Source organism: Aquarana catesbeiana, linkage group LG13 (genome assembly GCF_042186555.1).
Source record: "Aquarana catesbeiana isolate 2022-GZ linkage group LG13, ASM4218655v1, whole genome shotgun sequence".
In the NCBI taxonomy this organism is placed as follows: Eukaryota; Metazoa; Chordata; class Amphibia; order Anura; family Ranidae; genus Aquarana; species Aquarana catesbeiana.
The window spans coordinates 233,385,314-233,410,906 of NC_133336.1; the positions used below are offsets into that span (position 1 = coordinate 233,385,314).

General features: G+C 44.9%; 1 protein-coding gene across 7 annotated transcripts in view; it reads left to right on the forward strand.

The window, feature by feature from the left end:
* Window positions 1-25,593, forward strand: part of LOC141116956 (NACHT, LRR and PYD domains-containing protein 3-like) — a 226,283-nt gene that overhangs the window by 108,037 nt on the left and 92,653 nt on the right. For all 7 annotated transcript variants that reach the window (XM_073609480.1, XM_073609482.1, XM_073609481.1 and 4 more), the window contains exon 7: window positions 3,344-5,051. In XM_073609480.1, the coding sequence (XP_073465581.1) occupies window positions 3,344-5,051 (1,708 nt within the window). The remainder of the gene's footprint in view (window positions 1-3,343; window positions 5,052-25,593) is intronic.

Sequence of the window (25,593 nt, forward strand, 5' to 3'; positions counted from 1 at the left end):
GGAGGCCACGAGGATGGTGAGCAGTGACAGTGCATGCATCAGTGACACTGTCCCCCTTGTCCACCTGTTGGAGCACACGCTGCGTGGAATAATGGACAGGGCACTTGAGGCAGAACAGAGGCAGGAAGAGGAGGACTTGTGATTGTGTCAGTATGGAGGTGGAGCCTGGCACTCAGCATCAGCAGCAGTCTTTAAGGGATCATTTACAGTCCCAAGAAACACATGGACTTGTATGTGGCTGGGAGGAGGTGGCTCCGGATCATGTCGTCCTTAGTGACCCAGAGGACTCCGGACTGAATGCCTCAGCAAACCTACGTTGCATGGCCTCCCTGATCCTGCAAAGCCTGCGGAAGGATCCTCGTATTTGTGGTATCAAGGAGAAGGAACAATACTGGCTGGCAACCCTCCTTGATCCAAGTTACAAGGGTAAGGTTGCGGACCTTATCTTGTCTTCGCAGAGGGAGCAGAGGATGAAACATCTTTGGGAGGCCTTGCAGAAAGGTCTGTGCAATGCGTTCCCAGAGACTAGGAGGTTACAAATTCCTGTTTCTGGACAACGTGTTGCTGAGGCTTTGGTCAGTCAAAGAAGGAGCGATGGAGAAGGTGGTCGTCTGACCGATGCATTCAGACAATTTTTTAGTCTGCAGCCCCAAGGTATGATCGGTTCCAGCAACCATCGCCAGCGTCTGTTTTACATGGTGCAGAAATACCTAGGGGCAAGATCTGACTTGGACACCTTTCCCACTGAAAATCTTCTGGGTTACTGGGTTTTGAGGATGGATCACTGGCCAGAGCTTGTACAGTATGCAATTGAGCTACTGGCCTGTCCTGCATCCAGCGTTCTTTCGGAACGCACATTCAGTGCTGTTGGAGGCTTTGTAACCGATCACAGGGTGCGTCTGTCCACCGACTCGGTCAATCGACTGACCTTCATAAAAATGAATCAGTCTTGGATAACCACCAGCTACCAAGCACCTGATGCTGATGTAACCGAATAATTTTTTTTGAAATGTCAGATCCCTTCAAAGACTGCCTATGCTGATGCTGAGTGACTATCCTGTTATGCTGAGTAATTATCCTCTTCCTCTTCAATGATCATGCTGATAGCTTGTAAGAACATTTTTGGTTCTGGGCACTGCCACCAGTGCCTAAGGCCCAATTTTTTAGCCCCTGTTTAACAGGGGCGTGTAATTACAATTTTTGATGCAATTCTTTGCAGCAGGGCTAGTTCCTGCGCTCCAACTAGAGTATCTGTGAGGGGTTGCAGTGTTGTGGCACCAGTGCCTAAGGCCCAATTTTTCAGCCCCTGTTTAACAGGGGCGTGTAATTACAATTTTTGATGCAATTCTTTGCAGCGGGGCTAGTTCCTGCGCTCCAACTAGAGTATCTGTGAGGGGTTGCAGTGTTGTGGCACCAGCACCAGTGCCTAAGGCCCAATTTTTCAGCCCCTGTTCAACAGGGACATGTAATTAGAATTCTTGATCTAATATTTCACAGCAGGGCCTGTTTCTGCGCCCACCAAGAGTAACTGTGAGGGCTTACAGTGTTGTGGCACCAGCACCACCACCAAAGGCCCAATTTTTCTGCCCCTGTTCAACAGGGGCATGTAATTACAATTCTTGATCTAATATTTCACAGCAGGGCCCTGTGAGGGCTTACAGTGTTGTGGCCACAACAACACCTAAGGCCCAAATTTCTGCTGAGTATATAGGGCAGGCCCCTACATTCAAACATCCAACTTACAAACGACTCCTACTTGGAAATGGAAGGAGACAACAGGAAGTGAGATGAAATCTACCCCTAGGAAGGGAAATTCTCTCCTGTAAGAGTTAATATGGGAAAAACTTTTCTCCTTTACACTGATGCTTTATCACCAATCCTTGTTTTACTAAAAACTCCAAATTTTCAAAAAACATTTGTCATTGGGACAAAAAGTGAGGAGAAATCTTCTGAAGAGGAGCACAGACAGCAAATCAAATGTCACAGGGGTGATAACCCTTTCCAAAAAGCTTAAAAACAGATTTTTTGGCTGGAGCTACACTTTTAAAATGTACCAGTTCAAAATTACAAACAGATTCTACTTAACAACAAACCTACAGTCCCTGTCTTGTTTGCACTGCCTGTATACTGCTGTTCAGAGTATATAGGGCCTAGGGGCCCCACACCTTTCCTTTTTTAATTTGGGTGCGGGGTTCCCCTTAATATCCATACAAGACCCAAAGGGCCTGGTAATGGAATTGGGGGTTTTCTCCTTTCCACTGATGCTTTATCACCAATCCTTGTTTCACTAAAAACCCCAAATTTTCAAAAAACATTTGTCATTGGGACAAAAAGTGAGTTGAAATCTTCTGAAGAGGAGCACAGACAGCAAAACAAATGTCACAGGGGTGATAACCCTTCCCTATGTTTTCCAAAAAGCTTAAAATGGATTTTTTTGGCTGGAGCTAAACACCTTAAAAATGTACCAGTTCAAAATTACAAACAGATTCTACTTAACAACAAACCTACATTCCCTGTCTTGTTTGCACCAGCTGTATACTGTTGTTCAGAGTACAGCGTATATAGGGCATGGTGGCCCCACGCCTTTCCATTTTTTAATTTGGGTGCGGGTTTCCCCATAATATCCATACAAGACCCAAAGGGCCTGGTAATGGACTGGGGGGTACCCATGCCGTTTGTCTCACTGATTTTCATCCATATTGCCAGGACCCGACATTTCATTAAAGCCGCAAGCAGTTTTAAATGACTTTTATTCCTTTAAAAATGTCATTTTGTGCAGGGACTGTTCTAAACACGGGAAACACACGCCACTTTACTGGCATACTTTAGACACCCCCCAGGTACGATATTTAAAGGAATATTTCACTTTTCTGTTTTTACTTTAAGAAACATTAAAATCACTTTAAAGCTTTTTTTTGCATTGATACATGTCCCCTGGGGCAGGACCCGGGTCCCCAAACCCTTTTTAGGACAATACCATGCAAATTAGTCTTTAAAATGAGCACTTTTGATTTAGAACGTTCGAGTCCCATAGACGTCAATGGGGTTCTAACGTTCGTGCAAATTTTTGGTCCATTCGCAGGTTCTGGTGCGAACCGAACCGGGGGGGGTGTTCGGCTCATCCCTATTCAACACACATAAAACAAAGATAAAAATATCCCTGAGTGCATTCAGACAGCCTGGGAAAGAGTATAAATTACCTGTAACATCAAATTATGAGATTAAAAAGTAGTAATAATTACATCTATGTTAACATTATAAGCATTACAGGAGAAAATAATCACATCAACATTCTCAATGTCTGCTTTTCCTGAGTCATAAAATTGTTTTATTATATTCCCAGATATTCAGGAAAAGCACAAAAAACATCTGATGGAGAAGACTGAGGCTCTAGTGGAGCATAGACCTCCAGGAACTACCCTGAAACCACAAAGATTCCTCATCAATGAGCGTTATGTGAACCTGATTGTAGTCTCCACCGATCAGTTCAGGCAGCGTCCCCAGAATGAGCTAATACAGACTGGAGTAAAACATGAGAAATGCTTGAAGAAAACACAAACTGGACTGGAACAAATTTCCCCCAACAGGCTGTTCCGATGGAACAACCAGTTACATTGTGTACCACATGCAGTAATGGTGAGCGGAGTGCCAGGAATAGGGAAGACCACACTGATGCAGAAGTTTGTCTATGACTGGGTGACCGGAAAACACTACCAGAGATTTGCCTTTGTATTCTTCTTCAGATTCCGGGACCTTAATAGACAAGGAGAGGTCAGCTTGGTGGAGATGATTCTTCATCAATATCCACATCTGGAGAGTCAGATTGGAGATATTCTACAAGATCTAGAGAGACTTCTCTTTATATTTGATGGTTTAGATGAAAGTGTTCACCAAATGGATGTCAGATTAAATAAATTGTCCAATCCAAAACAGAGAACACATTTTGGTGCGATTGTGGGGAGTTTGGTGAGGCAAAGTCTTCTCAAAGGTTGCTCTGTACTGATAACCAGCCGTCCAACCAGACTGGCATCAGTTGATACTGATGTGTTTCAGAGAATAGCTGAGATCATGGGATTTCTCCATGAAGACAGACTGATCTTCTTTAATAATTTCTTTGGAAATGAGGAATTGTCAGAAAAGGCTTTTCATTATGTGCAGGAGAATGACACACTGTACACTTTCTGTTATATCCCATCATACTGCTGGATCATCTGTACTGTGTTATCAATGTGCTTCAGAACCCAACCAACAATCACCGATCAGCTGATGACATCATTACCCAAAACAGTGACACAACTCTTTGTGACTTTTGTCTCCAACATTCTGGCCAATCACAGCCAGAATAAAGATGGTGATCACACTGCCCGGGAACTTCTGACATCTATTGGGCGGATGGCAGAACATGGAGTCATGAATCACATGATGGTATTTGATGAGCGTCATCTGGATTCATTCAGTGTGAGAAATGATAATCATCTCTTTTCATCTTTCATGATGGAATCTGGTCAGCCTCCTGATGTGGATTACACCTTCTTACATCTCACTCTTCAGGAGTTTTTTGCAGCTTTAGTCCATTTTATTAACTATGATCCTGACAGATTAAAGGAAACACTTGATAAGGCTAAATCTTACAATGACGGCCGTGCTGAAATATTCCTCCGTTTCCTCTGTGGTCTCTCAGACTCTTCTACTAGATCCATGTTAAAGTCTCATGTGGGAGAATTGTCTACTCAGGCTGCCAGACATGTCATCACCTGGATCCAGAAGAAAATACCAGAACAAAGATCCGACAAATCTATAAGAGGAAACACAGACCTTCTTAATGTATTCTACTATCTCTATGAGAGCAGGAATAAGGCTCTGGTGTCACAATTTATTGGATCAAATAAAGTTGACTTTTCTGGTACCCCCCTCAGCCCTCTGGACTGCTCTGTGCTGTCTTTTATCCTTCAATCCTGCAGAGAGACAGAAGTAAATCTATATTCATGTAATATTCAGAATGAAGGATTGAGGAAACTTATACCGGCTCTACACAACATCAAGTGTTTGAGGTAAAGATTAACTATGAATAACATTTCTGTTAAATTTGTATTATCAGCAAATTCTCCAGATAAATGACAGATTATTGGATTGCTTGTTTTCTATATGTGGACTTTATATGTATTGATGTGAACACATTAGATAAGTGCACACAATGAACAGATAAGTAGAGGCAGTGGAATCTGATCTATGGGATGTCTATCAGATAGCAGTGACAGGATTGGTCCAATGTCTGTGGGGTCTCGGCTCTGGCCTTACAGAGCTACAAGGAGGTTGAAATGGGTTCTGCTTTTGCCTGAATATGCAGCCCATCCCCCCAAAAAATGTATTGTGTTGGTGGCTAAAATCTTAATTTTGCTTCAGTATAAGAAATATTTAATTAAATCTGAACTTCAGCCTTCCCTTCAGTCTTGCACAGTTGTACATTCTAATCTCCTGTACCAAAACTGCTGACTCTGATTTCACTGCACACTGTGAGTTTTTCACAATGTACATTAGAAGTTGCAGCAAGACAGATAGAGCCCACATAATTTCCTGGTTGGAAGACCTCCAACATCATCTAGCGCTTTCCTCCTCAGCCTGGCTGTCCCTGGCTTGTCTCTCTTATTCATTGGATTTCAGGTCTTTCAATCACTGGGGCTCAACACCACATGTGAGTGTTACTTATGTCGTGTGCACACGAGCAGTCTTTTCGATGGACTGAACTCTGAAGGACTTTTCGACGGAGTTCCAACGGAGTTCCAACGAAACGGACTTGCCTACAAATGATAGCACCAAAGTCCGACTGATTCGAACGTGATGACGTACGACCAGACTAGAATAAGGAAGTTGATAGCCAGTAGCCAATAGCTGCCCTTACGTCATTTTTGGTCCGTCGGACTAGCATACAGACGAACTGATTTTTCAATAGGACTCGAGTCTGTCGGAAAGATTTGAATCATGTTCTATTTCTAAAGTCTGTCAGATTTTTCGAAAGAAAAGGTCAGATTAAGCCCAGACACGATCGAATTGTCCAACGGATTCGTTCAGTCGAATCTTTGCTGTCAAAGTCTGGTCCTGTGTACATGGCATTAGCGTGGGCTGCACAACAATGTAATCTGCCTAGGAATGCCTACTCCTCCAGGCTGTCATCTGAGCATTCTGATATTTGCATAACTACTCCCCAGAGACAGCCCACTGCTTGTATCAGAGTTGTGAGGTAGGGTGCTGTGATGTTTTCATGAAACTATGTACAGCACCCTGATGACTCCTTCCACCACCCACAATCTGCCTACATTGCATAGAGAAACACAGAAACCCAGTCATTACATGACTGGGTCTAAAGTAAGGTATGTAATGAAAAGGGAAAGGTTTTATTTAAAAATGTAATTCGAATTTTAAAGGGGAGGGGGGGGGGTCAAGGAAGGTAAAATATAAACAGATTAAACCACCCTAAAGCTGAAGTATAAGATAGTTTATGATAGTTTTGAAGGCTGTAATGTGTTCACATCTCTGCGAGTAACACTTCATGCGGGCACAGCTGCCCATTCGTTTACATTAAACACTGTGGTGCCGACATTATCATCCTAGAAATGAAGGCCCTTTGTTATCACCTTATGTGAAGAACTGATGCGTGCCTTTACAGTTAAGTCTCTCTTTGACATGGTACTCATGTGGACACTGTTCATAACAAGTGACTATTTGGCAGGACACATTTCTTGAAAGGAGAAACTGTGGAAGACCTCCTGACATTACCCAAGCAGATGTTGCCTATAATGACCCAACCTAGACCCAGGCATTGTGCATATGGTGTATCATGTGGCCTGTTTATTTGTTGATGAGGCTTGTGTACCCTTGGGATGTTTCTGCTGAGAAGCAGAAAGATATCACAATCTTTGTCATGAGCTGGTATGTGGTCAGGTATACCCCTCAAGTGAGAGGCAACATAAGTAGGGATCTCCTCTCCATTGGTTGGAATCTGGTTGAACTCTATTCTGTCACCAACTGTTATATTAGTGACTTATCCCTTGCTGAGACCTCTATACCTGGCCAAATACCTTGTCTCATCCACAAAAATCTTTATTGAATGTTGCCGGCTACAGTAAACAACATGATGTGGCAGATGATTGAAAAGATGGTATTTGCAGGTAAAATCATGGTAATTCAGTCTCCCATGTTAGCAATTTAACATGTTGCCATGAGACAAGTGGCCATTTTTATGTCATAAAGACAATGTGAGAAAAAAGGGGAAATGCATCATAAAATGGGAGGGAATACAGAAAAAGATACTGCAATAACCAAAATGACCACAAGATGGCAGTATATTAACCAACAATACTGAGGCCAATAAACACGGGCTTAAGGAAATTAACTTTATAGATTTTCAATCCACAGTAATGTAACTCCCTGCTATTAGGCAGGGTTGCTAACAAATGTAGTTATGCTAGGTGGTCATTAACCTGGCTAATTAGTAGTTGTATCCACTGACTTTCTGCCCTAAGCCTGAATATGGTGCATTTCTTCCTTCTGTCAATAGGTGGCACTACTGCCTTTGACATTAGAATGACAAGACCACAGTGAGTTTAGGTTGTGAATAGACATCATTTCTCAGCCAATCATATCTGTGGCTGACCATGCTGGGAGAGTCTATTTAAAGGGAATGATTTAGGTGATCAGTGTTCTTTTAGCTCCAGGCTGAGGCCTGGGGGCTGTATGTGAAGCAGCAGCTGATAGTTGGGCCTAAGCCTAGCCACGTGTGTAGAGGCTCAGCCCAAGGGGAACCTGATTGTTGCAGAGGTTCAGCCGGATGGTGAACCAAGTGTTGCCAGAGGTGAAGGAGAAGCAGTTGCCACATGGGGCGACCACTCCTGTTACCAGAGGCAAATGAAAACCAGAGGTCAGAGATAAAGGGGACCCTGTCACCAGAAAGGGACAACTCCTGTTGTCAGAGGCCAGGTTTGTGAAGTCTGAAGAAGTACCAGAGCAGCCTTTTTCACAAGCCGGGGACTGTGAACAAGTTGGGAAAGCTTCAGCGTTCAAGTCAGGGATCCATCTGGTGAGCATGGGTGACACATGAAGAGGATTCAGCGAGTTAGCTGAGAGCCAAGCTATGGACCTAGCAGGTAACATAGGTGACGTTTGGAGTGGAAGAGCTCAGGGAATCCAGCGGGCGGCTGGGATCTGAAGGTCTGGTGAGAAGACTGGGAGCTCAGGGAGAAAAGCTACAGCGGGAGGCTGTGAGATGGAGGCCAGGTCCTACACAATGGGGATACCAAGTCTGGTATGTGTACAGATCTGTGTTGAACTCAACCTACAAGTTCAGTTGCCATAGGAGGCAGCAGTTCTACAAATACAGTGCTGCAACCAGCTTAAAGGCCCTCAACCAGTATAGCTGTCTGCCTATTCTGTCTTGGAGTTTGCCAGTTGCTATTGCTTCTGCCTAAGGGTGTTCAGGCCCTAACCCTCTCTCCCCCAGTTCTTGTTAAGAGACAATAAATCTCTTTTGTTTGCATTCAAAAAGTGACGCCCAATCATTCTATCTTGCATTACACCCACTATGCATAGTAACCCACTCTACAAAGAAGGATGTCAGCTCTCTCTGACTCTGGAGGTCACCATTAGGCCTCTAGGGGTCGGGGCCCTTGCTACAGTAATATGAACATTAACCATGACTATGTATTGTATTATATTTTCAAGTGTAACAGCACACTCCCTGTCTGGTATTGTGAAATACCACTATAATACAACATAACAGTATTTATGCTAATAAATAATAGGGGAAATTTGCAATTATATTGAAGACCTGAATGACAAAAACAAGAACATAATTATATATGCAACAACAATTACTACAACTTTCACTTCTACCTTACGTACCTTACCATCATCACTAGGAATGATCCTTACAATGAGCCCCATGAGCCATTTGATGCTTTCAGTTTGCTGGTCTTTGAGCAGAACAAGGTCTCCAACCTGGAGATCAAGGTTCAGACATTGCCATTTTCTGTTTCCTTGTGGAAGAGAAAGATACTCCATCTTCTAACAATTCCAGAAGCAGTTGGTTAGGTTTTGTACTTGTTTCCATTGATCATGGCATAGATTTTCTGCTTTAAAGTATCCAGGTGGAATAAAACATACTCAAGCTTCTGGGTAAGAAAAGTAGCTGAAGTAAGGATAGCTGGGGGCTCTGGATTTGTAGACACTGGAACAAGTGGTCTTGAATTAAATATGGCGTGTACTTCTTCCAGAAAGGTGGTAAAACTCTCATCAGTAAGCTTTGTGGAGCTAAAGTCCATTAACATGTAGTCCAGTATCCTATGTTTAATGACTATCATCCTCTCCCATGAGCCACCCATGTGAGAAGAATGAGGAGGATTGAAAATCAATATACAGCCCTTTTCAGCTAAAAAGTCCTGGATTGGCCTAGAATTGAGCTGTAATGCTTGTCAGAAAAATTAGTTCCACAGTCAGATCCTTACAACTTAATTGCCCATTATTTGCTACTGTATTTGCTTGGCCATCTCAGGTTCTGTGTGCTGTTACCATCTGTAACGACAGTGAACTACGGTTACATTATTATGCAGACCACCCCGTCATTATTCATCTATTCTGATGTCCCTCTAGTGCTGGGTTCTAGTAACAGTCATATCTGTGAGTGAATCCAAGAGGATTGTGGGACTAGTATTCATTTAGATTAGCCTTTCTGTTGTGATAGTAAAAAAAAATAAAAAACAGAGTGATAAAAACACACACCCTAAAGAGTTGTACTACAAAAATGTTTATTCGCTAAGAAAGAGTAAATTACAAACAACACCAATACTAAAATCCCTATATCCCTAAAGAGTCCCTAAAAAGGGGTAAACTCCTAATAATACAAACAATTCCCCAAAGACAAATGGGTGATTGAGAAATATCTCTAAAGATATTGAAAGGGATAAATGCAGTGGGTATATCCCTCCCTCCCCCAATATGAAACACCCCCCTGTAAGCACCTAACCATACCCCAAGCCACCTGGGGTGAGGAACTAGGCTGGATAATTCCTGAAGGGAACAGTGTGATTCTGTAAACACAGAAGTATGCCACACTGTTATATTCCAGAAATGATACAGTCTATGCGACCAATGAAGAGGTGTAAAGTCATGCCACAGTCAGTCACACAATCAGTCAAAGATAGAATAATCATAGAAGGGGGACACACTGGGAAAATGGATAATCCAAAAATTGAAGACAATTAGGGGAGAGAAAAATCTTCTCCCCACAAAGAAAACAGATTATTATGGTATCCTCAAATGTATGGAAAGTCCTGCTGTATGATCTTGGTAACAAACATGTGGTTAAACGATGACAGACACTGATTACAGATGGATGGATCACTAAGCAGTTCAATCCCGACCTTGTCAGGTATATAACACAAGCAGGAACGATCACATAGGCACTGACAGTGTAACCAAGAGCCAGGGTTCCCACAGCATGTAGGTATAACATCCAAGCAGTTGTAATAATACATTTACATGGTGGTTACTCACTGATACCAGATCACACAGAGAACTCTCCAATGTGAAATGAGATTCAATCTGTTGGTCTGTATGTGATAGTCATAGATCTCCAGTTGATGATCGTTCATCTCTGGTAAAGATAGTGATTTCTCATCCAAGATAGATTGGTCAATATGTGTCAGGCTATTTAAAAAGCCGATAGAGTAATAAAATCCATAGTCACAGTGTCTGTTCTCCATGATAAAAGATCAATTAGCCTCCATGTTGAGGTCAATCATGCTGATAAATTCAGGATAGATGTATTCTTAGGTTAATTAAAATCATCAGGTTCCAGCTCAGTCCTTCAAGCTTATCATAGGGTGTTAGCTAGGGGTAGGGGGGCAAAAAACGGGGGTGTCCATCCCAGCAAGAAGAGCTAAACGCTTACATGTTTCATTCCTTAATTTGCAGAACTTCGTCAGAACTGTCTTTTTGATCCAACAATCCCAAAACCTGTAGCTTTTATGGCACCCTCTGAGAGTTGTCTATCTTGGTGCTTACCTCTTTCATGGTAGTGCCGTATGAGCAAAGTGAAGACATGATGATGACCACATATAATAAGAGGATTCTGTTCTTGCTCTCCCAATTTAGCTTTGTTTAAACATTCACCAACCCTTAGCATGGTATGACTGTCAATGAATGGGTTCAGGTTGCCAATTGGTCTGTTTTTTTGTAATGTCCTGCTTACCATGGATACATTTAATTTCTGTGCTAAAAACATTTTGTTCTTCACTGCGTATTGTGATCATATAACTTTCCGCAATGTCCTTTGCAGAAAGAGGTTATTGGCATAAGTGCCAGCCTTGACAGTCAGCATCATTGGACTTAGTGTGATAGCAGTGAGCAATATGGACTAAACTTGCAATAATACATACAAGCCTTGTCCACTTGGAGAAACAAAGCATTGACAACCCAATATGAATCTTTGTTCAGATCTGGTGACAACAGTCTTGTCTTGAGAACAAATCTCTAGATCGTTGTCATGATCTAGAAGACTGAAGACCTCAGCTGTAGTTTTTTCTGTAATGGTCTATTAGGAACTCAGGACTTAACTTCTTAATCAAGAAGAGTTTGCAAGACATTTGCAGACACTGATCTGGTGGCATGGTCTGCAGGATTAAACTCTGATGCTATTGTTCAGGCCTTGAGGATTTTTTGATTCTTTCTACACGGTTGCTGACATGGACATAGAAGCATTTTGTCTGATTGTATATGTATCCCAAAACAGCTTTGCTGTCTGTGTAAAATTTTATGTCATCTATCTGAATGTCTAGCTCATGCAGTATAAAATCTACTATTTCTACGGCTAGCACAGTCCCATAAAGTTCAAGCCTGGGAATTGTGTGCATGGGCTTAGGTGCTAACTTATCTTTGACAAACAGAAATCCTACTTGGGTTTAATTGAGAGATTATCTTACTTTGAGGTAGGCAACAGCTACTTTGGCCTCAGTGGGTGCATCTGAGAAGGTGTAAACCTATGTAGCGCAGGTGTTGTGACCCAGTTATCATGCTAAAACAGTTTGGCTCCCTCTAGTGTCCTTTTTATGTTAAGGCTGTTATGACTTTTCTTCTATTTTGAGAAACAGTGCTGCAAGGCATACAGGGAACTGTAGTTCAATGTTCCAATGACTCGTGTTTAAATCAGTCAAGGAACTACTGACCCATGATGCCCAGTTCACCTATCCACAAGGCCAGGTCACAGAACTGCCTGCTGGGAAGGCAAATAAAAGGGACAGTTCAGCCATGCTTCTCTCTCTCGGGACGACATCTTGCACACAGAGGAGGTCTGTGTGTGTGTACCCTGGGCTGGGATAGCCTATGGCCTACTGCAGAGAGTGGATCACCTGCCCCAGAGGGATCCTAGTGAACAGCCCTGCTGATCAAGCAGGAGGATCGGTCTGCGCTTGAGAGCATCTGAAGCCATCTGCTTACAGTCACCGGCAAACTGGAAGAGCAGCGCGGTGGGACGGCGCTAGCTTGGAGCAGGACTGAGATAACAAAGGGAAGCCTTGCAAGCATCTGGACCTGGTGTGGTGAGCGGGCACTTGCCCAGATCAATATAGTGACTGTTGCTGTGTGAATCAGTCCCAGGCGGCTGGTGGGATCTGTAGTCCCACAACAGTGGCTAACACTTATCCATAGACTGTGTACAGGGGAACTTCAGGGTTTGTTCCCTGTACTACAAGGTAGATACTGAGTTGCATCCCTCATTGAGGAAGAAGTTTTACAGGTGCCTTATGTGCAAACACACAGTTACCAGCAGGTCATTTCTTCTATAATTTGCTACCTACTTGTTTCCTGAATTACAAATACTGCAGTCTAATAAGCTAGCTGAAGAAATAAGAAGACAAGAGATTTTTACCATTTGCTATAAAACATTTTAACCTCGCTGTACACTTTGAGTATTGCATTGCAACCTGGGGGGAGCCCTTGAACACATGAGATTTATGTGTAGTGTATAGCACTGTTGCATTGTACCTGATATTACCCTGCTAACTTTGGTGTGTGTATGTGTGCTCTGAGGTTGGAGTGGAAAGGTGCTCAATACAAGTGCTTTATCATATTGAGCATTAGTCTCACTTCTTGACTGTTTACATACACTCTCCAGGTGACCATTTGAGTTTTCAATTTTCTATATACGTTTATTGTTATTGTTTTCATTTTCATATCTGAGTTACCACTGTGTCTATTGTGTTAACCAATTCTTTCAGTAAACTGCTTAAGTGGTTAACTTACAATTGGTGTGAGACTCTATCTATTACTACAGCTGGTGAAGTGACGGACACCAGGGTGACGGTAAATATACAGTATAGTGTGTCATTTCAGTGTCTCTCTTTACCATTGGGTCTTACACTAACATTACTTTACAGTTGTGCCAAGGGGGTCGAGTCCATTTCTGGGGTTGAGAGGCAGAGTGCAGGCCCAAAACAATTATCAGCAGCTCCTTCGGGGGTAGTGCTACACGTGGGGGACTCATCCGGGATCCTGTTACTCTGCAATCAACCCACCCAGAGGACATCCCTATTGGCACCAGAATGGACCCCATCACTGTGGTTCAGTGCTGTGAAGCAGAAGGCGCCCGCTCAGAAGCGAGCGTGGCAATTGAGCTCCCAGGAGAGGCCTGGGAGGAAGAACAAGTCAGTCAAGTTGTGAAGGTACTGTCTCCAGACAGAAAGGCATGGGTTATTGCCGTCAGACCAGATCGTGGGACCTCTCGCACTTATGCACTGTTGGAGTGGAGAAAGGGGGTCCCTGAAAACTTCAAAGGCACAAGTGTTCAACTAGCTGACAAAACCAAGTTTTACCTGACACACCCAGAGGGACCAGGTGAAAGCCCTACCAGTTCTACACAGGCGAAATTAGCTAAACCAAAAGTTCCCTCCCGGCCAAGATTGGCCGTGGTTGGGCCGGAGCTCTTTATCGCTCTAGGGGACTTCGTGTCAAAATGCCAGCGGGAAACTCCAGTATACTCTGGAACTGGATATTGCAAACACAGCCAGTGCCTCAGGAGGAGGACAACAATGAAGAGTGGTTGGACCAGACCACACAAGCCTTGGATGAATGGGACATTCCTGAGACTCACAAGAAACAGAGAATCACAGAGAGCCTAAAGGGGCCTGCCTCGGAAACCATCTACAATTTGAAGTTCAGCAAGCCAAATTGTGCTGCTCAGGACTACCTGGACATTCTACAGGATGTGTTCGGGCGAACGGAGAAAGTCTCCGATCTTATATACCAGTTAGAGTACACTTACCAAGATGAGGGAGAGAAGCTGTCGGAGTATATGAGACGTCTGGACAAGATTATACATCCGATCTTGCTGAAGAAGAGTCTAGACCCCTGGAAGGTGGATGAAGTCCGAGCTCAGCAAGTCCTGAGGGGTGCTCAGACTTTGGACCCCATTACCCTTATGTTGAGAACTCGTCAAGATGGTGGCATTTTGAAATATCCGGACCTGATCCAGATTGTACGTGAAGAGGAGGCCATACTGGAGAACAAGAGGAAAGGAAGTCCGAAGCCAAGGCCTGTGGGAGTCAGTACGGCCAGTGTCACTGATAGCGATCCCTAGATCGAGCTCCTCAAGATTCAAGTGTCACAGCTGATAGAGATGATGGCTCTGTTGACCACCAGGCCCATTACTCCACCAATTAAGGGAGCTCCAATGTCCAAAAAGTCATCAAGCCCTACAGTTGCAGAGGGAGAGAGACCAGCAAATCAAGGGAACTGCTTCAACTGCGGAGGAATTAGACACTATTGACGAGTATGCCCGAGCCCAGCAAAGCCGGAGATACAACTCCAGAGGGCTCCGGTGAAGGAGTCAACCGGGTGCCCTGCTGCATCAGCTAGCTCCAGAAAATCAAACAACACAAAGAGACCACGAAAGGCGGCAAAGCCCAAAAAGAGAGATCCAGTTGTTGCCTCTGAGTGACTCAGTATCTCACCACCTGAAACTCAGGCCACCCAGCATCGGAGAGTCAATACACACCAGACTTCCCGAGCTCAACCAAGTCTCAAGCCGGATCAGAAGCTCCGCAAGAGAGGAGTCAAGATACGCATCACCGAACAGGCCCAACCTGTTACTTCCCACAGGATCCCTCCCAAGCTAGTGGGGCCTTCCCCAATTGTCTCCATTCAGGTAGAGGGAATCTATGCCAAGGCCCTTTTGGATACTGGAGCTCAAGTGACTCTTCCCTATAGAGACTTCTACGACAAGCATCTCAAACACTTGCCACTACAGAAGTTGGAAGAGCTGGAAATATGGGGCCTAGGGACCCAGAACTTCCCTTATGATGGGTATCTAACAATCAAGCTGACCTTCGACCCCAGCGTGGCTGGGAAGGCAGGGACCTTTGATACTCTGGCAGTGGTCTGTCCTCACCCTCCTGGGGCCAGTAAAGGTTCCCTCATCATCGGGACTAATACTGACCTGGTCAGAAGACTGTTAACACCTCTTGTCCAAGAGCAAGGCACTTTAACCACGAGTGTGCACCCCATGTTGAGACAAGCCTACCAGAGCCTGGTACAAGAACAGAAATCCCCTGCCGAAGGAGTGGTAAAGATCTGGGGCTAGTCTAGTCTTAAAAGCATGTTAAAATAAATTTCCCAAACATGTAAAAACAGCTATCATATTTCAGGTGAGAAGGTGTTACAGCCCGGTGAAGTAGTTTGTTTGAGAGCATCCGTCAAGGTGAGCTGGAAGCAACCAGGCCCTTTCATTGTCCTTGAAGCGGACGGTCAGAAGAAAGACAAGGGGTTGGAGATAATTCCAGAAGTGATCTCAACCAAGGCATTACAGAGAAGTCACAGGAAGATCTCAGTCAGTGTTTGCAATACAACAGCCTCATTTGTGAGGATGCCAGCTCAGATATTGTTGGGGCAGGTAAATCCAGCCACCCCAGTTTCACCGTGTGAAATGAGGAGCACAGAGAAAGATGAAATACCAGTGGAAGAGTTCTACCCAAAGAACACTCCCCTCACACCTGCCTGGATGGAAAGGGCCAAAACACAGCTCCTAAGATGGAGAACAGCGTTCTCAAAGAGTGAGTTCGATGTTGGGCGTGCAAAAAGTGCCCAACACCAGATCTGTCTGGAGGAAGACAAGCCCTTCCGAGAAAGGGTCAGATGGATTCCTTTAGGGGATTTGGAGGACCTGCGAGAACAACTGGGGGAGTTGAAGAGAGCAGGAGTTATCCGAGAGTCTCGGAGTCCATACGCTTCCCCAATAGTGGTGGTAAGGAAGAAGAATGGGTCGCTGCGGTTGTGTATTGACTACAGGACACTGAACAGCAGGACCATTCCTGATCAATATACCACACCCAGGATAGAAGATGCCCTAAAGAGCCTGTCAGGGGCAAAGTGGTTCAGCGTGCTGGATCTGAAGAGTGGATATTATCAAATCCCCATGCACCCTGAAGATAGAGAGAAGACTGAATATATTACCCCAGTAGGATTCTTTGAATTCGACCGCATGCCTCAAGGCCTGTCCAGTGCACCAGCCACCTTTCAGAGGTTGATGGAGAGAACTGTGGGTGACATGAATCTGATTGAAGTATTGGTATACTTAGACGACATCATCGTGTTTGGCAAGACTTTGGAGGAGCATGAAGAGCGCTTGGAGAAGGTCCTAAAGAGACTCCACGACGAAGGCCTGAAGCTCACCATGGAAAAGTGCCAGTTCTACTAACCTTCGGTCAATTACCTGTGCCATATCGTGTCTGCTGAAGGAGTGGCTACAGACCCTCAGAAGCTGGAAGCTGTCACCTCTTGGCCGAGACCCACTAATGTAACTGAGCTTAGGTCATTTCTGGGATTCTGCTCATATTACCGGAGATTCGTTGAGGGATTTGCTAAAATAGCTTTCCCATTCACGGAGCTATTGAAGAATGAGGAGGACGATGATCCGGACTCAGCCAAGCCTGTAAAACCAGCAGGAGGGGCCAGGAAGCCCAAAGAGTCCATCCAAGAACAGTGGACCCCTCAGTGTGAAGAAGCTTTCAGGCAGTTGAAGTGGAGCCTTACAACTGCTCCAGTCTTGGCCTACGCAGATCCAGCTAAACCCTACAAATTGCATGTAGATGCCAGCCGAGATGGCCTGGGCGGAGTGCCGCACCAAGAATATGATGGACACTTAAGGCCTGTTGCCTATGTGAGTCGGAGCTTAGCACCTGCTGAGAAGATTTACCCCACCCACAAGCTCGAGTTTCTGGCCTTAAAGTGGGCTGTAGTAGACAACTGAGAGATTACCTATATGGAGCGAAATTCATAATCAGGACAGACAACAATCCTCTCACATATTTACTCATTACCGCCTAGCTGGACGCCATGGGCCATAGATGGTTGGCCGCCCTATCTGGTTTCACCTTCAGTCTGAAGTACCTGCCGGGGGTTGGGAACAAGGATTCAGATGCTTTGTCAAGAAGGCCCTACTGTTCCCAAGAAGAGTGGACCCAGCTCACCTCTGAAGGAGTGAGAGCCCTTTGTGAAGGGCAGAACCGCAAGCAAGGGGTGGGGCCAGGGCTGCAGAAATTGGAGTATCAGCTGCTGGGCTGCCCAGATGCTATTGTAACATCACTCAAGTTGGGGATGAAGGTCTGCCAAAACTTTCAAAAAGGACCTGCATAGGGACCAGTTGGAACATCCCCTCTGTAGTTTGACATTAAAGGCTTTGGAGAGTCAATGCCCTGACCTACTTCTCACTAACTCTCAGAAGAACGCCTGATTGCTACACAAAGAGTGAGATTGGTTGCAGCTGCAACAAGGGGTGGTCTACCGAAGGGGCCCCTCTGAAAATCTTGAAGAGAAATGGCAGTTGTTCCTACCAGAGAAACAAAGGGAGAAGGTGTTAACTGCTTTACATGATCATCATGGCCATCTAGGGTCTGAGAGGACTTTTCAACTGGTGAGGGACAGATTCTATTGGCCCTGCATGCGGGCTGAAGTCGAGAGTTATTGCCACTCTTGCCTCAGACGTATTCAAAGAAAGACTTTGCCTCAACGAGCCGCCCCAATGGGTCACCTCCAGAGTCAAGGACCATTGGATCTTGTGTGCATTGATTTTCTGTACTTGGAGTCTGATCTGAGTGGGCAGGGAAATGTCCTGGTAATAACTGATCACTTCACCCGTTACACCCAGGCATTTCCCACAAGAGATCAACAGGCATCCACGGTGGCCAAGATCCTAGTAGAAAAATTATTTGTCCATTATGGCTGTAACGACACCCCGAGTATGAAAGGGGTTAAAGTCGTTTAGGACATTTCAAACCCAAACACAAAGGCAGCTACCGAACACTCCAATCAGCCAAACAAGGAACCCTTACAAATAATCCACCCCAAAAACGAGACACGGCTCTGTCTTCAGGTTTCAAGCAGGAATGAATCTTTATTCAAAAAACACATGTTATACAGATCCCACTTCAAAACATTCCCCCCCCCCACCCTTGGAAAACAGGGTGGGTTAAACTGTCCAATGACAATGGACACACAGGTCAGGTGTGCTTAACTTCTCATCAGTAAACAGTCTTAACAGGGGGGCAGCTGGAGGAATCCCCCCTCCCTCTTTCCTCACAGCAATACACATCCTGTGATCCAAGGCAGACAAACACAATAGAACATTGGAATACAGCCCCACCCCAAACTAGCAAAGCAAACAGTACACATATATACAGCATTGAGTCTCTGACTAGCACAGATCATAGTGGGGTTCTCATTCACCCTGTGCCCCATTAGTGACTCCCGTCACAATGGCCTACCCCAGCGCATCCACTCAGACCAAGGAAGAGACTTTGAGAGTAGCCTCATTAAGAGACTCCTAGATTTGTTGGGTATCAAGAAATCTAGAACTACCCCTTACCATCCTCAGGGAGATCCTCAACCCGAGAGGTTCAATGGAACTCTCTTAAACATGCTGGGAACCCTAACCTCCGAGCAAAAGCCACACTGGAGCAAGCACATAGCCGCCATAGTACACGCTTACAACAGTATTACAAGTGATGCCACAGGATACTCTCCATATCGCCTGATGTTTGGACAAGAAGCCCAGCTACCAGTCTCCTCTGAATATGCTAGAATTACTGCCCTCAATCTAACGTTCATAGTGATACCTCACATACATGGTGCAATTGCTGTTAACATATGACACGAGACTGACGCTTGCGTTCGCCTTTGTGCATGAGGGACAGGGTTCTTTTTTTTTTTTACACTGTTCCTTTAATTTATTTTTTATTTTTTTGTCATTTTTATTGTTATCACAGGGAATGTGCACATCCCCTATGATAGCAATAGGTAGTGACAGGTACTCCTTTTTTTTTTTTTTTTTTAAATGGGGTCTATTTGACAATATCGGTGTGATTAGATGCTTTTCCAATTTCCCAATGGCGCTGTTTATATCCGGCGAAACCAAAGTCATGAAATGCTCATAGCATCCAGTTTCTTAGGCCATAGAGATGATTGGAGCCGATCTAGTCTTCAATTAGCTCTATGGTCAGATGGCGGAACCACTGGCTGCATTCTCGGGTTCCCCAGTGGGACAGGAGAGCCCAGGAAAACCATGGAAGATGGCAGGAGGAGGGATGTTCCCTTCCACTGCTTGTAAAAGCAGTCTAGCGGATAATTAGCCACTAGGATTGCTTTTACATGAATGCCGGCTGAAAAGAACGATGCCAAGATGATACCTAAACCTGCAGGCATCGTTCCGGTATAACCAGTCATATCTACTCAATACCAATACGTCGCTGGTCCTTGTTGGGCATATATTGTAATGTTCTGGTTTTCTTATGCAGCCTGTGGGCATACATGCCCGTTTTTTTTTTTTAACTGTGGTGGTGAAATCACCTCCTACAGCACTGGAGTCACTGATTTACCTATTGTGAGAGCAAACACTGTTGCTGTCAAGTTAGATAAATCAGTGCTGCATCTGAATGGCATACCTGAAAAGCAAACAATGCTAACAATAAAACATTAATGCCGCGTACACACGAGCGGACTTTACGGCAGACTTTGCCCGGCGGACTTTTCGACGGACTCTCTGAATGAACGGACTTGTCTACACACAATCAACCAAAGTCCGTCGAATTCGTACATGATGAGGTATGACCGTACTAAAATAAGGAAGTTCATAGCCAGTAGCCAATAGCTGCCCTAGCATGGCTTTTTGTCCATCGAACTAGAATTCAGACGAGCGGACCTTTCGACCGGACTCGAGTCCGTCGGATAGATTTGAAACATGTTTCAAATCTAAGTAAGTCCAACTTTTGAGAAAACAAAGTCCGCTGGAGCCCACACACGATCGAATTGTCCGACGAAATCCCATCTGCCGGGCAAAGTCTGCCATAAAGTCCGCTCGTGTGTACGCAGCATAACTCATTAAAACAACAATCTGTGCCAAAAAATCGCCTCTCCACCCCTGCCTTACCATGCTTTGGCATATATGCTCTTCTTTTTTTTTTCAAATATGATCTTTTTTTATTGGTTTTCAAAAAAGACAAAGCATAGATGATATAGTTCAGTGGCAACCAAAACCAAAAACATTCCTGAGAAATTATTTTGAGAACAGCAGGTCTTATGTCTAAGTGGACATATATCGGTCAGTAATATCAATGTGAACTGCAATGTCATTATCTATAACGTTGTGTAACTCATAACACTGGTATTTTAAATCCTAAAGAGGGTAAGGCTACTATCTTCCCACGATTGTAGGCTCCAATGAACTGTCTGAGTCCCAGCCAGTAATAATTCTTGAAAAAGAGAGAAATAGAGAAAAAAAATAAAAAAACAAAGGAAAAGGAGAAAATGAAAGAAAGAAAAAGGAAAGGGGGGAGGGATGGGGAAAGAATGGATGAGAGAGAGAGAGAGCGGACTCGGAGGTGGTGGACTGATTTTAAGGGGAAAAAAGTGCGTGTTATACACCGATAAATACGGTATATATGTTAATCGAGTAGATGAGATTGAGTAGCACCGAATATGTAATGTATAATGATATTATAATTTGAAGATATGGGGATGTGATAAGGTGTAAGAGATGTTATGAAGAATATAATACATGCTCTATGTGGAGTGTAATATATAATATGTGAAAAATAAAGAAAATAAAAAACAAAGGTTGATCAGTTAGATAACGCACCATATCTATCAAAATCTCTAAATAGGTTCGGGAGGGACACTACGGAGTTAGTTATGGAAAATAGGAGGTCATCAGCGTAGGCTAAGATCTTGTATTGGGTATCACCCAATGTTATGCCTGATATATCAGGATTGGAGCGTATAGTGCATAGGCAAGGTTCTAAGGAAAGTGGAAAGAGAAGCGGGGAGAGCGGACAACCCTGTCTGGTGCCATTGATGATGTAAAAAGTATCTGAGAGGACCCCATTGGCTTTGACCTGGGCTGTTGGTGTAGAATAGATACTCGAGATCCAGTGCAGCATTTTGTGCCCGAGTCCAATATGTTTAAGGACTGCGGACATAAACGTCCAGTTGACTTCGTCAAACGCTTTTTCAGCGTCTGTGCTGAGGAAGATGCACTTAAACCCACCTGGTCTAAGTGGACTCTGACAGACTGACCCGGGACAGAGGCTTTTGGAGGGCACTGAATGCTGGCCTCTTGCCTACCGATTATGGGCCCTGGCATTTGGGGAAACGGTGCTCTTTGTGAGCTGTATGCCTGGGGACCCTTGAGGTGGTGTTACTTTAGATTCAGGTCCATGTCCCCCCAAGACACACAGACTCTGGGAACCCTGTATGTGCCATATTAGAAATAGTGACTGAGAAAATAAATCTTGGATTTCTTAAAATGGGACAGTAATATTTATCCACAATATCTCCCAGGATATATGTAAAGACTATTCTTGGTTTGTTTGATTCTGAACTCAACATGTTTGTTGAGAGAGCTGATCACATTGGCCTCTGTACAATGTAGGAGACGGGCCGACTTCTGCTGGAGCTCCTGCTATTGTGTGAAGGTGTCCTGTGTTATACTTATGATAATGTATAACCTACTGTGTGAAGCTCGGTGACAACAAGTCTGACCTGTAGTGAAATCCTGATTAATCATAACAATGCTCAGGAGGGCACAGAGTCACTAGGCTATCTAAAGGATTAGATAATTAGCTCATGTTAATTAGGTTTCTGGTTACAGTTTGTATTGTCATCGTGCTGTATATATTTGTGTGAGATCTCAAATAAAAGGCTATTTCTGATTTACTACAAGACTGGTGTGGTCTGATGTTTTACCCTACACTGAGCTACGACTAGTGAATGGGAAAGCTAAGGGGTCTTGGATTGTGTGGTAGCGGACAGAGGAAGCATTTACGGCGGACATCTTGAGTACGGGGGTCCGTCACAATTGGCTGGCAGCAGTGGGATCGTGAACACATCCAAACCATCACCTGGATCCAAGGTCCGGATAGCAGGAGAGGAGAGGTACAGATACGTCATCATGGAAGAGGAATTCCAAAGGAGGTTGCGAGAGATGTGGATACAGCACAGATGACCAGTATCGGTGCAGGTCCTGCTGGGATGGTATGATTCTGTCCACCTACACTCTGGAAGGAAGCGCTAGCCCGTGAGCAGCGACACCAGGGAAAAGTTCTCCCTTCCATCCATGTAAGGTACTGGTCGCAGTATGAAGTACGAATGCTGTTATTAGGGGAAAAACTGACCCAGGAGTGAAAAGCTGAGTTAAGCAGGCTGATCCGGGCAGAAATGCAGTTGGATGAGAGCTACAGAGCCCTCCAGTGGTATGTAGCCCAAGTGTGCCCGTGGACAGCGGATGACAGCCTCATGGAAGGCTTTGACGGTTTAGGATTGTTGTACTGGAGGCTGTCCAGGGACCCTGACTTTGGGAGCGATTTGTAGTGGCGTTTGGAGGAAATAATGGAGCACAGAGAGCAAAGACTGAATGTCTCGGAAGTGCTCTGGGCACGGGAAGATTTGGAGTTTCTGGCCATTCCGGAATGGGAGCTGGAGATGGAGCCTACAGACAGCTGCTAGACTCTGCTCAGCAGCAGGGTAGGGCTCCCTTTGCCTGAGACTATCAGAAAATACCAGTTGAGAACTCTGAAATCCTGGCTGAAGAGTGGGCAAGGTGGCATAGTAACAGTGTGCTTTGCCCACCTGCCCCAACTATGGACGCATAGGTCTTATGTCAGATGCAGCAAGTGCTAACTGACCTTGACGATCCTGTTTCTGCATGGGATGAACTTGGATGGAGGAATGCTCCTGTCTAGCAGCATGCCAGAGAATCGGCAGTGGAAAATCTGGAGATTGCCATCGCCAAAGCTGAAGTGCTGACAACAGGGCAGAGCTCTGCTAACCTCTGCCCAGCACCGATAGCATCTTCTGGGTTCCACGGACAGGAGATGGTGAACCTCTATCCACAGACACCAGTTGCGGAGACAGGGAATTTTTTTTTGAGGAAGAACAACCTGATGAGCCTCCAGCAGAAGAGCTGGTATCAGGGCCAAACTTCACTGTGCTCTGCCCAGCACCAACAGCAGTATCTGTGGAGTTGCAAGGAACTTGCCCAGCTGAAGCGCTGGCCACCAGACAGAGGGTCCAAGGCCTCTGCCCCACATCTGTGGCATTTCCGGAGGCTCAGGGTGAGAAGGTGGTGGTCACTTCCCAGCAGCAGATCAGGATACAGGGGGAGAAGGGAGAGGAGGTGTTCGTCATCCCTCCCCAACAGTTGGATGGAGGAAGTGGTCTTTCCTCCCCAGCAAAGATCCGTGCACCTGGGAGACAGTACCATACTTATGATAATGTATAATCTACTGTGTGAAGCTCGGTGACAACAAGTCTGATTCCTGTTTGACCCTCAATACAGAGCCTCGTCTTGTACTTGGGGGGAGAATTATACGTATGGGTTTCTTGTTCGGCTGATTGGAGTGTTCGGTAGCTGCATTTGTGTTCGTAAATGGAATGTCCTAAATGGCTTTAATCCCTTTCATACTCGGGGTGTCGTTACATGGACTATATCCTGCGCATATTGGGTCAGTCTGTTGGCAAGTATCTTTGTAAAAAGCTTGAGGTCTATATTCAGAAGCGAGATGGGTCTACAGCTATCACAGACGGAGGGATCTTTACCTTCTTTGCGTATAAGGTAAATATGGGCCTTGAGTGTATCTCTGGGAAAATGCGTCTCCTCACTGAGTGCATTGAACAGCTTTACTATGTAAGGGCCTAGAAGTGGTAGAAAGGTTTGGTAGTAGCTGTAGCGTAAAACCGTCAGGGCCCAGGGCTTTGCCTGGTTTCATCCCACCCACTGCTCGTTGCAGCTCATCTAAAATGATGGGGGGTCTAGCTCCTCTCCTACATTGTCAGGAAATTTGGGGAGGCAGGAGGAGCTAATATAATCCTCCACTGCTGTTATGTCAGTGGAACGAGTTTTGAGATTGTATAGGGATGAGTAGAAGTCCCCAAATTCCTTTGCAATCTGGAGAGGCATGACCCTCTTCTGGCCCGAGGAAGCTATAATTTGGGGTACATATCTGTTGAGTCTGTGGTTTCTAACTGCTCTCGCTAGGAGTTTCCCGCATTTAATGCCCAATTCATAAGAGAGTTTCCGACAGAATTGTAGCGCCGCTTTAGCTTTATACTGTAGTAAGTCTATCGTTTGTTTTCTAAGCGATAACAGTTCCTTTTCTAAGGAGGTTGTAGGTGCTCGTTTGTGCTGCATTTAAACCTCATGTACAGTATCTTGCAGAGGAGTTTAAGTAGTTGTTCTCGTTCCCTTTTGACACGTGTCCCGTTTTGAATCAACACCCCTCTTATAACGGACTTGTGGGCTTTTCAGAGGATACCAGGGTCACAGTCTGCACTGTCGTTAGTTTGGAAATAGTGTTTCAGTTCCGTCGTAACCGCCGACATAACTGCTGGGGTCTATAGTAAACTTTCATTTAGTTTCCAGAATTTGGCTCTGACTGTTGATACTGTAGAGAGAGTATATCTCATAGTAATCGGCGCATGGTCCGATTATGTGATACTGCCTATCTGTGGATCGTGCACTGCCTCTAATTGGCTGTGGGGTACTAGAAAGTAATAGATTCACGAGTACACTTTGTGGAGTGAGGATTAGAAGGTATAGTCCCTGTCCCCAGAGTGATAGAGTCTCCAAATGTCTATCCGTTGGGCCTGATGTAGTTCTTGTGTGACACGTTTATGGACATTAGAGCGAACCAAGGATAAATCGGACGAGGTGTCTTTCGTGGGGGCCAAAGGTATGTTAAAGTCGCCTCCTATGATAAATTGCCCTCTGCGAACTCTGTGAGTTTGTTCAGTATACGGTGGATAAAGGTGTCTTGTCTATTATTTGGGGCATGGATGTTGGCCAGCGTCATCTGTGTGCTCCCAATTAATCCTTTAAGGAACACAAAGCGACCTGACATGTCCAAGGTACCTTGCTTGAGAGGAGTATGGACACTCCTTTGGATTTGGCCGACATGTTGGTGGCATGGCAAGTCAAAACGGCCCACCTCCCTGCCTTTCCACCTTAAACAATAACCCCCCTCCCTGCTTCTTCACCCTAAACAATAACCTCCTCCGCACCTC